The 12,480-nt window shown below is 36.8% G+C and overlaps 1 protein-coding gene across 16 annotated transcripts in view; it reads left to right on the top strand.

Annotated features, from left to right (window-relative positions):
- Window positions 1-12,480, top strand: part of BBS9 (Bardet-Biedl syndrome 9) — a 481,107-nt gene that overhangs the window by 245,634 nt on the left and 222,993 nt on the right. For all 16 annotated transcript variants that reach the window (XM_086396500.1, XM_086396501.1, XM_086396502.1 and 13 more), the window contains 2 exons: window positions 712-884; window positions 7,665-7,817. In XM_086396500.1, coding sequence (XP_086252626.1) covers window positions 712-884; window positions 7,665-7,817 — 326 coding nt within the window. The remainder of the gene's footprint in view (window positions 1-711; window positions 885-7,664; window positions 7,818-12,480) is intronic.

Below are 12,480 nucleotides of genomic sequence, written 5' to 3' on the forward strand. Positions count from 1 at the left end.
TATTTGGGGAAGGGTCTTATTGCAAAATCTTTCTTCAAATGAAAGAACTACTAGAAAAATAGAAAGCTTTGATTATGATAACAGGGGTTTAAACTGGCTGCTGTGGCCAGGATGTGGGGCTTGCTGTAGAATAAATTTTATTTCATATCAATTTTCTGAAACATATAATGATACCAGGTATACTTTTGCAATGGCTGTTTTCTTACCTTTTTTGTTTTCTTTCTTTGTTTTCTTACTTTTTGAGTAAAGTTTTTTTTTTTGGAAGGATCCAAATTTTGTGTTTTTACTATATTGAAACCTATCATAAGATAAATAGTTAAAAGGACCATACTCTGCAGCTTGGCACTGTGATCACATACCTTTGGAGTGAAATTTGAAAATGTTAAGTTATTGATGCAGAAAATCACAATAATGTCATAAAATTATTTTTATTAAGCCAGTAGAAATTATATCTATATTCCCAAAATGAAATCTTTGTCCTTTTCATTTTGGTGTTCATGTCAGATTTAGTGATAATTCATGGCATCACTGACTTGATGGCATGAATTTGAGCAAACTCTGGGAAATAGCGAAGGAATGGGGAGTGTGGTGTGCTGCAGTCCACGGGATCGCACAGAGTCAGACACAACTCAGCGACTGAACAACAGCAATACATTATTTCAGCTAGTAATTGTGTTAATAAGCCTTTTGCTTAATTGCTTTTCTCTTTAGAACGATACCGCATTCAGAGTGAACAATTTGAGGATCTTTGGCTTATAACAAATGAGCTTATCATCCGCCTTCAAGAATATTTTGAAAAACAGGGAATCAAAGATTTCACATGTTCTTTTTCTGGATCGGTGCCCCTTGAAGAATATTTTGAGTTGATTGATCATCATTTTGAGGTGTGTATGATCATAACCCATATCATCTGTAGTTTTTCAGTGTATGAAAGAGAAGGGGATCCTGTAGAGGTAAGAATTCTAGTATACATGCCATTAGGCAGTACGCCAAGTTGTTATTCTTATGTGGGTGGTGGGGTTGTGAATCTTTTCCTGCCCTCTTGCCCAATTTGTGATCAATTGCAGACTTTTACAGAGTGGCTGCCTGGAGCTAAGCATGTGGTCTGGCCTCAGAACAGAGCTGGTTTAAGTCTCCCACATGGGGGTTTAACCTTTGACCCCAATAACCCAGTGCTAAAACTGTTTGAGCTTATCAGCAGCCATTTGGCTAACTAATTCTAGCAGGCCATAAATGAGGTGTGATTATAAAGTAAAGTGATTTTTCCTTTTCATTTTTAACAAGCACACCAGAACTTCTGCATCTGAATAAGGGTTAATCACATAAAATATTCTCGAGTATCTGGCAGAATGGGTGCTTGGTAAATGCTGAAGGATTAAATGTCTAGATCAGTGAGATTTGCCAGTGACCTTGTTGCCTGGATATGTTTGCACTTCTTCTTTGGAATTATCTTCAGAGCCTGTGTTAGATTTTCTTGAGTATCTTCAGAGTGTCAAATCTTTATCCTTTGAAAACTGATTTGATATTTGGAAATAGTCAAGATTAATGTTTTTGTGAAAACACTTAAACAATGACAGTCATTGTTTTAAGTCCCATGTGTTTAAAAAAAGAATTCACCAAGCTTTACTTACTTATTTGCCTGTAAGTAGATCCTGTAGGGAATTACACAGAGGAATTTCAGAAAGATATTGAAAATTATTTAAGGAAGCATTGGTTTCCTAGAGTGGCTACTTTTTAAGGAATCCATAGGTTTTTGCATCTCTGTAAACGTGTGTGTGTGCAAGCGTGTATGTGTGTATTGTAGAGAGAGAGGAAGAGAGAGAGAATATGTAAATTGTCAGTCACATGAACATTCTACTTAATATTCAGTTCCTTGAACATTCTAAGACAGTTGACTTTAACCTATAAATAAAGACTTCTTTGAAGACAGTGTCAACATAAAGGGAAATTTTCAGTGAATACAGTCCAATTGCAGATAATACAACATTATCAAATAAATTAATTTGGGTTTTCTCTGACCTATGCTGATAATATTGTATAGGATAGTATACTTTGACCAAATTGTGGCACCAAAAGTCAATAGTTTGGGAAATAATATTTAGATACTCTAAGTATTGAGAACCTTTGCGATTCTCTAGGATATATCTGAAGAAATTCCTGCCTAACTATGCGAAACTGAGGTTCAGTGACTTACAGAAGAGAGTCCGTAGAAAGACTATACTGATTAAATATTTGTAACATTTAAAATCAAAAACATTAGTTTCTAATTGACTGTGTTTGACATATAGTCCACATCCCTCCTGTCTGTATATTTGCTGGCTAGTTAATCCTTGCAGTTTCCACGTCACGGACATTTCTGGAGAGGGACTTAGGGAATATGTTCAACTATATACACTTTTACTTGTTAAACAAGTTAAAAAGGGCATGCTTATACTTCCTTTACTCTCTGGCCCCACTCTCTACCTTTTTTTTTTTTTTTAAATACAACTTTCAACTTTAAATAAAGGTGGCTTTTGGACTCCAAGTGTCCTTTAGCATAAGCTCCATGAAAACAGAATTTTTGTCTGTTTTATTCATTGTTGTAATTCCTAGTGCCTAGAACATTACTTGGCACTAAGATACATACATAATTGTTAAGTGTCGAAATTCTGATATGTGAAAACATTTCAATCACTGCTATTTTGTTACACATGCAGACACCTGGCTGATGTCTCAATATTGAAGATATATTTTTTATTTCATGAATTGAGGAAATAAAATATTATAGCAAGAAGTCATACAATTAAAAGTGAAGTATTGATAACTTTGATCTCTGATTCCTCTGCCTTTTCTAAAACCAGCTTGAACATCTGGAAGTTCACGGTTCATGTATTGCTGAAGCCTGGCTTGGAGAATTTTGAGCATTACTTTACCAGCATGTGAGATGAGTGCAATTGTGTGGTAGTTTCAGCATTCTTTGGCATTGCTTTGGCATTGTCTTTCTTTCTGCTGGATCATTGAAAAAGCAAGAGACTTCCAGGAAAACATCTATTTCTGCTTTATTGACTATGCCAAAGCCTTTTACTGTGTGGATCACAATAAACTGTGGAAAACTCTGAAAGGGACGGGAATACCAGACCACCTGACCTGCCTCTTGAGAGACCTATATGCAGGTCAGGAAGCAACAGTTAGAACTGGACATGGAACAACAGACTGGTTCCAAATAAGAAAAGGAGTACGTCAAGGCTGTATATTGTCACCCTGCTTATTTAACCTCTATGCAGAATATATCATGAGAAATGCTGGGCTGGAAGAAACACAAGCTGGAATCAAGATTGCCAGGAGAAATATCAATAACCTCAGATATGCAGATGACACCACCCTTATGGCAGAAAGGGAAGAGGAACTAAAAAGCCTCTTGATGAAAGTGAAAGTAGAGAGTGAAAAAGTTGGCTTAAAGCTCAACATTCAGAAAAGTAAGATCATGGCATCTTGTCCTATCACTTCATGGGAAATAGATGGGGAAACAGTGGAAACAGTGGCTGACTTTCTTTTTTTTGGCTGCAAAATCACTGCAGATGGTGACTGCAGCCATGAAATTAAAAGACGCTTACTCCTTGGAAGGAAAGTTATGACCAACCTAGATAGCATATTCAAAAGCAGAGACATTACTTTGCCAACAAAAGTCCATCTAGTCAAGGCTATGGTTTTTCCAGTGGTCATGTATGGATGTGAGAGTTGGACTGTGAAGAAAGCTGAGTGCCGAAGAATTGATGCTTTTGAACTGTGGTGTTGGAGAAGACTCTTGAGAGTTCCTTGGACTGCAAGAAGATCCAACTGGTCCATCCTAAGGGAGATCAGTCCAGGGTGTTCATTGGAAGGACTGATTTTGAAGCTGAAACTCCAATACTTTGGCCTCCTCATGCGAAGAGTTGACTCACTGGAAAAGACTCTGATGCTGGGAGGGATTGGGGGCAGGAGGAGAAGGGGAAGACAGAGGATGAGATGGCTGGATGGCATCACTGACTTGATGGACATGAGTTTGGATAAACTCTGGGAGTTGGTGATGGACAGGGAGGTCTGGCATGCTGCAGTTCATGGGGTCGCAAAGAGTCGGACACAACTGAGCGATTGAACTGAACTGAACTGAACTATTGATAACTTTTGCAATATTCTTCTTAAAAAATTAGTTGTTATATCACTTTAAATTTTGGTAATGAATTTTTTTTCCCTTCAAGAGAATATTCTTTGATGTTGCTACTTAAGTGCTTCTTAAGTGCTGAAACTCGGGTTAAAGGAGGGTAATAAAATTCCAAGATTTTCTCTCACTGTTTGCAGATGACATGATCCTCTACATAGAAAACCCTATAGACTCCATCAGAAAATTACTAGAGCTAATCAATGATTATAGTAAAGTTGCAGGATATAAAATTAACACACAGAAATCCCTTATTTCTATACACTAACAATGAGAAAACAGAAACAGAAATTAAGGAAACAATTCCATTCACCATTGCAATGAAAAGAATAAAATACTTAAGAATACATCTACCTAAAGAAACAAAAGACCTATATATATAAAACTATAAAACACTGGTGAAAGAAATCAAAGATGACAAAATAGATGGAGAAATATACCATGTTCATGGATCGGAAGAATCAATATAGTAAAAATGAGTATACTACCCAAAGCAATCTATAGATTCAATGCAATCCCTATCAAGCTATCAACGGTATTTTTCACAGAACTAGAACAAATAATTTCACAACTTGTATGGAAATACAAAAAACCTTGAATAGCCAAAGCAGTCTTGAGAAAGAAGAATGGAACTGGAGGAATCAACCTGCCTGACTTCAGGCTCTACTACAAAGCTGCTGTCATCAAGACAGTATGGTACTGGCACAAAGACAGAAATATAGATCAATGGAACAAAATAGAAGGCCCAGAGATAAATCCACGCACCTGTGGACACCTTATGTTTGACAAAGGAAGCAAGAATATACAGTGGAGAACAGACAATCTTTTTAACAAGTGGTGCTGGGAAAACTGGTCAACCACTCATAAAAGAATGAAACTAGAACACTTTCTAACACCATACACAAAAATAAACTCAAAATGGATTAAAGATCTAAACGTAAGACCAGAAACTGTAAAACTCCTAGAGAAGAACATAGGCAAAACACTCTCTGACATACATCACAGCAGGATCCTCTATGACCCACCTCCCAGAGTAATGGCAATAAAAGCAAAAATAAACAAATGGGACCTAATTAAACTTAAAAGCTTTTGCACAATGAAGGAAACTATAAGCAAGGTGAAAAGACAGCCTTCAGAATGGGAGAAAATAATAGCAAATGAAGCAACTGACAAACAACTAATCTCAAAAATATACAAGTAGCTCCTGAAGCTCAATTCCAGAAAAATAAATGACCCAATCAAAAAATGGGCCAAAGAACTAAACAGAAATTTCTCCAAAGAAGACATACAGATGGCTAACAAACACATGAAAAGATGCTCACCATCACTCATTATCAGAGAAATGCAAATCAAAACCACAATGAGGTACCATCTCATGCCAATCAGAATGGCTGCGATCCAAAAGTCTAAAAACAATAAATGCTGGAGAGGATGTGAAGAAAAGGGAACCCCTCTTACATTGTTGGTGAGAATGCAAACTAGTACAGCCACTATGGAGAACAGTGTGGAGATTCCTTAAAAAACTAGAAATAGAACTGCCTTATGACCAAGCAATCCCACTGCTGGGCATACACACTGAGGAAACCAGGAGTGAAAGAGCCACGTGTACCCCAATGTTCTTCGCAGCACTGTTTATAATAGCCAGGACATGGAAGCAACCTAGATGTCCATCAGCAGATGAATGGATAAGAAAACAGTGGTACATATACACAATGGAGTATTACTCAGCCATTAAAAAGAATACATTTGAATCAGTTCTAATGAGGTGGATGAAACTGGAACCTATTATACAGAGTGAAGTAAGTCAGAAAGAAAAACACCAATACGGTATACTGATGCATATATATGGAATTTAGAAAGATGTTAATGATGACCTTATATGCGAGACAGCAAAAGAGACACAGATGTGTAGAACAGTTTTCTGGACTCTGTGGGAGAAGGTGAGGGTGGGATGATTTGAGAGAATAGCATTGAAACATGTATATTATCATATGTGAAACAGATTACCTGTCAAGGTTCAGTGCATGAGACAGGGTGCTCAGGGCTGGTGCACTGGGATGACCCAGAGGGATGGGATGGGGAGGGAGGTGGGAGGGGGGTTCAGGATGGGGAACACATGTACACCCATGGCTGATTTATGTCAATGTATGGCAAAACCCACTATAATATTGTAAAGTAATTAGCCTCCAATTAAAATAAATAAATTTTAAAAAATTCCAAGTTTTTTCCCCAGTTGTGTGTGTTTTCTCCACACATGCATTGAAAAAGAGGGGAGTTTGGTTTGATATCAGAAATGTAAACTATGTTTGATTTCTGAACATACTAAATATGATACTTCAGAAGTATTATGACTGTTGTAAAGTTAAAGTAGCAGTTCACATGTTCTGGTTTCATGGAGTGTTCCCTATGACTTTGATCAGTTTTCTTTATTTTAATAATATTAAATTCAAAAATTATTAAAGAGTTATATGGAAAAGAGTCATTTCTGATTCTCATCCTCCCATTATTCAGTCTCTTTGGATGCAACTTTTGGTGTCCAGTTTCTTGTGATCTTTCTAGAATTGTTCTATGTAGTCACAACTATGTTACTGTACAAATTTTTAGAAAAAAATACATGCATGACATTCTGTATTTTTTTACTTTGCTTCTTTGAATGCATCTTTGGCTAGCATTGCTTATCTGTACCTACCTACCTTTTTCCTCTATTGATAGCAGTTTGATTATTAACATTATCTTACTGTAATTGGAACAGAACAAATTCTGTAATGAATATCTTTGCATGTACATTACTTTTTGCAAGCACACCTCTTGGAAAAATTCCTGGAAGTGTGATTGCTAGGTCAAAGGCTGTTATGTTTGAGAACTATTTGTATTAAATTCTCTGTGATCTTGCCTACTTTTCTAATGGATTGGTACTCTTTTTCTTACTTATTCGTTTGGGTTGTGGTCACTTTTTTTTTTTATCAGTTTATAGATGCTTTCTAGATATTATGGCAATCACATAGGACTTTTTTTTTTAGTTAGTAATTTATCAGGTGTGTGTGTGTGTTTGTATATGTGTGACTTTTGGCTTTTGACTTATAAAGATCTGTCTCATGCCAAAATTATTTTAAAAATACAATTTTCTAGTACTTTTGTTTTATTTAAACTTTTGATTCCTCTGCAGTTGATTTTGCTATAAATGCTAGGGGAGAGATTATAAATTATTATTCTTTTTTTCCCTTGTATATTTAATCAGTTTTCACAAAATGTTTATTAAATAATCTGTCTTTATCCCTTGGTAAGTGGGCCATTTTTACTAAATTTCTATCCAGCCTATTTCACTGTATCATTTATGTATTCATGAATCAAATATCATACTGTTTTAATTCTCTAAACTCCTCCTCTTTACCCTTTTCAAATTTTTATTGGAGTCGCCAGTATCCCTACTTTAGAAACATTTTTGTTGTGCACATTTAGCCTGAATTAAAGAAATTCTTCATTGTAGTTGCGGATAAATGGTGAAAAATTAGAAGAACTCTTGTCTGAAAGAGCTGTACAATTTCGGGCCATTCAACGTCGGCTGTTAACAAGGTTCAAAGATAAAACACCTGCGCCCCTCCAACACCTGGACACCTTGCTGGATGGAACTTACAAGCAGGTAAGTATAATATCAGTGGTAGTTTTCTACTACTAGATATAATTTTTTCCCTCACCCTAGAGTCACATACCAGACTACCAAGGTTAGGTGTTTCTTTCCTGTATATTATGAAACAGTGAACAGCATACAAGCTTTAGAGTCAGAATTTAGTCAAGCTCTGTCACTGTCTACTTATGTGACTTTGAGTAAATTAGAATAGGTCCATCCATATTTTACTTTTCAGAGTTTTTGTGAGGATTTTCTGTCATTTCTTTGAAGCAGCCAGCATAATGCCAGGCGTATAGTATATGCTTCATAAATAGTAGCTATTATGGTTAGTATGTTTTTTGGACAATTCTTGGTATATCCCATAATTGTCATAATTCTCAAATTGTCTTACAGAGTAATTGGATCATACATCCAATTTTTTTTGTCAGCTGATGTTTTAAGATAGAATTCTGTTTTTAAAATTGATGTAGAGTTGATTTACAATGTTGTTCTAGTTTATGGTGTACAATAAAGTGATTCAGATACACACACACACACACATTCTTTTTCATATTTTTCTCCATTATGGTTTATCACAGTTTTTGTCAGCTGATGTTTTAAGATAGAATTCTGTTTTTAAAATTGATGTAGAGTTGATTTACAATGTTGTTCTAGTTTATGGTGTACAATAAAGTGATTCAGATACACACACACACACACATTCTTTTTCATATTTTTCTCCATTATGGTTTATCACAGGCCACTTCCCTGTGCTGTATAGTAGGACCTTGTTTATCCATTCTATATACAATAGTTTCAGAGAAGGCAATGGCACTCCATTCCAGTACTCTTGCCTGGGAAATCCCATGGACGGAGGAGCCTGGTAGGCTATAGTCCATGGGGCCGCTAAGAGTCAGACACGACTGAGCGACTTCACTTTCACTTTTCACTTTTCACTTTCATGCATTGGAGAAGTAAATGGCAACCCACTCCAGTGTTCTTGCCTGGAGAATCCCAGGGACAGAGGAGCCTGGTGGGCTGCCGTCTGTGGGGTCGCATAGAGTCGGACACGACTGACGCAACTTAGCAGCAGCAGCAGCAGCATGCAGTAGTTTGTGTCTGCTAATCTCAAACTCCCAATCCCTTCCTTCCCCAGTTATCCTCCCCCTTGTCAATCACAAGTCTGTTCTTTATGTCTGTGAGTCTATTTTGTAGTTAAATTCACTTGTGTCATATTTTAGATTCCACATATAAGTGATATCACATGATATTTATCTTTCTCTTTTGTCTTACTTAGTATGATCATCTCCAGGTCCATCCGTGGTGCTGTATAACATTATTTCATTCTTTTTTATGGCTGCGTAATATTCCATTGTGTATGTGTACCATATCTTTATTCATCTGTTTGACCATTTAGATTGTTTTCATGTCTTGGCTATTGTGAATCATACTGTGAATATAGGGGTATGTGTATCTTTTTGATTTATAGTTTTGCCTGGATATATGCCTAGGAATAGGATTTCTGGATCACATGGGAACTCTATTTTTAGCTGTTGAGAAACCTCCTTAACTGTTTTTCATAGTTGCTGCACCAACTTACATTACCACCAACAGTGTAGGAGGGTTCCTTTTTCTTTATACCCTCTATAGCATTTGTCGTTTGTAGACTTCTTTAGTACTGCCATTCTGATGGTGTGAGATGGTGCCTTATTGTAGTTTTGATTTGCATTCTCTATTAATTAGCAGTGTTGAGCATCTTTTCACGTGCCAGTTGGCCATGAGATGGAATTCTTTAATGGCCCTTTGTTCGAGCTCAAAAAGTCTTTTTTCTTCCTCTTTGAGTCTTTCTTCTACCAATGGTTTATCATTTGCATAACTAGGGTTATCTGAGTCTTACTCTTAAGGTATTACATCTTTAAAAACTATTCAAAATTATCATCTCAGGCTTGAAATAATAATTTTTAAAATTGAAATTTCATGGATAAGGTCTCTTCCAGTTCTACTATAAAGAAGTCAGCTTTGATTAACTACATTATGTCTTCTTACATTATATCTTCTATACAATATCAGTGATCCATTTCAAAATCAGTGTTGATGATATACATAGTCTGTTGATTTTTTTGATTGAATTTTTTGTTGAGATAGTTGTATATTCCCATGCAGTTATAACAAAAAGTACAGCTAGGGACTTCGCTAGTGGATAAGAATCTGCCTGCCAGTGCAGGGGACACAGGTTCGATCCCTGGTCCGGGAAGATCCCACATGCCTCAGAGCAGCTAAGCCCATGAGCCACAACCACTGAGCCTGATTGCTGTGATTACGGAAGCCTGCATGCTCTAGAGTCCATGCTCCGCAGTTAAGAGAAGCCACTGCAATGTGAAGCCTCCGCACCACAACAAAGAGTAACTCCTGCTGGCGGCAATTAGAGGTAACCTGCAAGCAGCACTGAAGACCCAGCACAGTCAATAAATAAATAATTTAAAAAGAAACTATAAAAAAATACAGCTAAATTTCATGTATCATTTACCCACTTTCTTCCAGTGGTATCATTTTGTAAAACTATAGTATAATATTAGAACCAGATTATTGACATTGATAAAATCTGTAGATTTTTATTCAAATTTCCACAATTTTACCTGTACTTATTTGTGGATGTGTTAAGTTCTATACAGTTTTATGTAGGTCTGTGTATCCACCGTCTTGTGTATTCAAGATACCAAGCAGCTCCATTGCACAAGACTTCTTCATGTTGCATTTTATTGACAAAACACCCTCCCCAACACTGCTTCTCTACCACATTCTGCTGTTTTTGGAAGAATGAATCAGATATTGTTTTCATAGTTAGCTTTTCTAAAGGGAAGAACCATGGAGAAGGAAATGGCATTGCACTCCAGTATTCTTGCCTGGGAAATCCCATGGACAGAGGAGCCTGGTGGGCTACAGTCCATAGGGTCACAAAGAGTCAAACATGACTTAGTGACTAAACAATAACAGCAACAGCAACAACAAAAAGAAGAAAAATAGCTTATTATGTGAACATCACTAAATGTATTGATAATATATTTGCTTCTTGAAATTTTCATGGTTATTTGAAAATCAGTAGCAATTGGAGGGACAGTCTGCAGCAATAGTAGATTTTTGGCAAGAACATGGGGCTTCAAGACCAAAGACCCCAGTTCTGTCACTTATAAGCTGTGTGGCTTTTGGCAATTTCCTTACCTTCCCAGAACTTCAGTTTCTTTCCATAAAAAGGAACACATACTCACTGTCTTATTACAAAGATTCTATTCCATAGTGGATGTAGAAATGCTTGGTAAATTGTTCTACAAATACAGATTGCAAATTTCTTCTGTGCTGAAGCAATTACGTGACTCAGGTCAGTAAGCACTAATGCTGTTTCTGTTCAAGACTTTTTTTTCTCTCTTAGGTATACTTTTTGTTTTGGTTTGTTCTTCATTTTCCTTCTTTTTTCCCCTCCTTCTTCTTCTTCATGTATCTTTGATGATCTATCTCATTCTTAGGCTTCCTGCCACATCTGCACTTGGAGCTGAAGAATCTTGTCTTTAATGGTGCTGTATCATTTTGTGGACACAATGGCAGAGGGATCTTTAAAGGGGTTTGATGAAGATCCTTGATTTAATGCTTTCCATATTTTATATATAGCAAGACTTTCTTTGTCTTTTCTACATTCTAAGTTCTGGGATTTATTTTTTTCTGCTTAGGTCTTAAGAGTGCTAGATGTCCAGGAGCTGCTATGAATTCCAATAAATTTAAGACAAACTGAGGGTGAAGCCCAAATCCCTTCATAAATGAATGATTGTATGTTGCTGAGTTGGCTGTAGTGTGAAATAATTGATATGGTATTAATATATTTATTCATGTAATAGTGATGGTATAGTTGTACAGGTTCTGAGGTCAAAGTTTGGCTTACTATCTCTTCATTCAGTAATGGTAGCTATTGTTATTTAGGAACCAAATGTCAGTTTGCCAGGTATAGAGTGGGTAAGGCCAGGGTGGGCAGGCAGTATGACTTCTGTGCCCTTGGTGTTTAGCAGAAGCTCTTGGGTGTGTGCATGCTCAGTCGCTTCAGTCATGCCTGACTCTTTGCAACCCTGTGGGCTGTAGCCTGCCAGGTTCCTCTGTCCGTGGGATTCTCCAGGCAAGAATACTGAAGTGGGTTGCATTTCTTCCTCCGGGGGATCTTCCTGACCAAGGATTCAAACCCACGTCTCTTAGGTCCCCTGCATTGGCAGGCAGGTTCTTTACCATTAGCGCCACTTGGGAAGAAACTCTTGGTATTACTAGCCTACACAGTGAAGACTGAACTGAAGACAGTCTCTAGTCTTCTAATGACTTGGGGTGTAGGATCATGAGGTCAAGCGACTGTCTTCTCCGCATCCCAGGTTGTTTCATCTGGATGTATTCTTAGAAGGAAAATTTCTCAGTCAAAAAATATTTCTCACTCACAAACAAATACATATCACACACACACACACACACACACACACACGTGCACATACATATTGCTTAGCAAAAATGTACTGAATTATAATTCTGCTGGCAGTTTATAAAATAATGTCTGTTTTCTAGGTATTATTGTTTTTGATAATTACAATTCTTAACCTGGTAAGATAATTTTACTGTTATCTTAATCTTTCTTTGCTTATCAGTGAGGTTGAACATTTAAAAAATGTTA

Source organism: Bos grunniens, chromosome 4 (assembly GCF_055505025.1).
Source record: "Bos grunniens cultivar Pamir isolate PY7600 chromosome 4, Bosgru_T2T1.0, whole genome shotgun sequence".
NCBI classification, from domain to species: domain Eukaryota; kingdom Metazoa; phylum Chordata; class Mammalia; order Artiodactyla; family Bovidae; genus Bos; species Bos grunniens.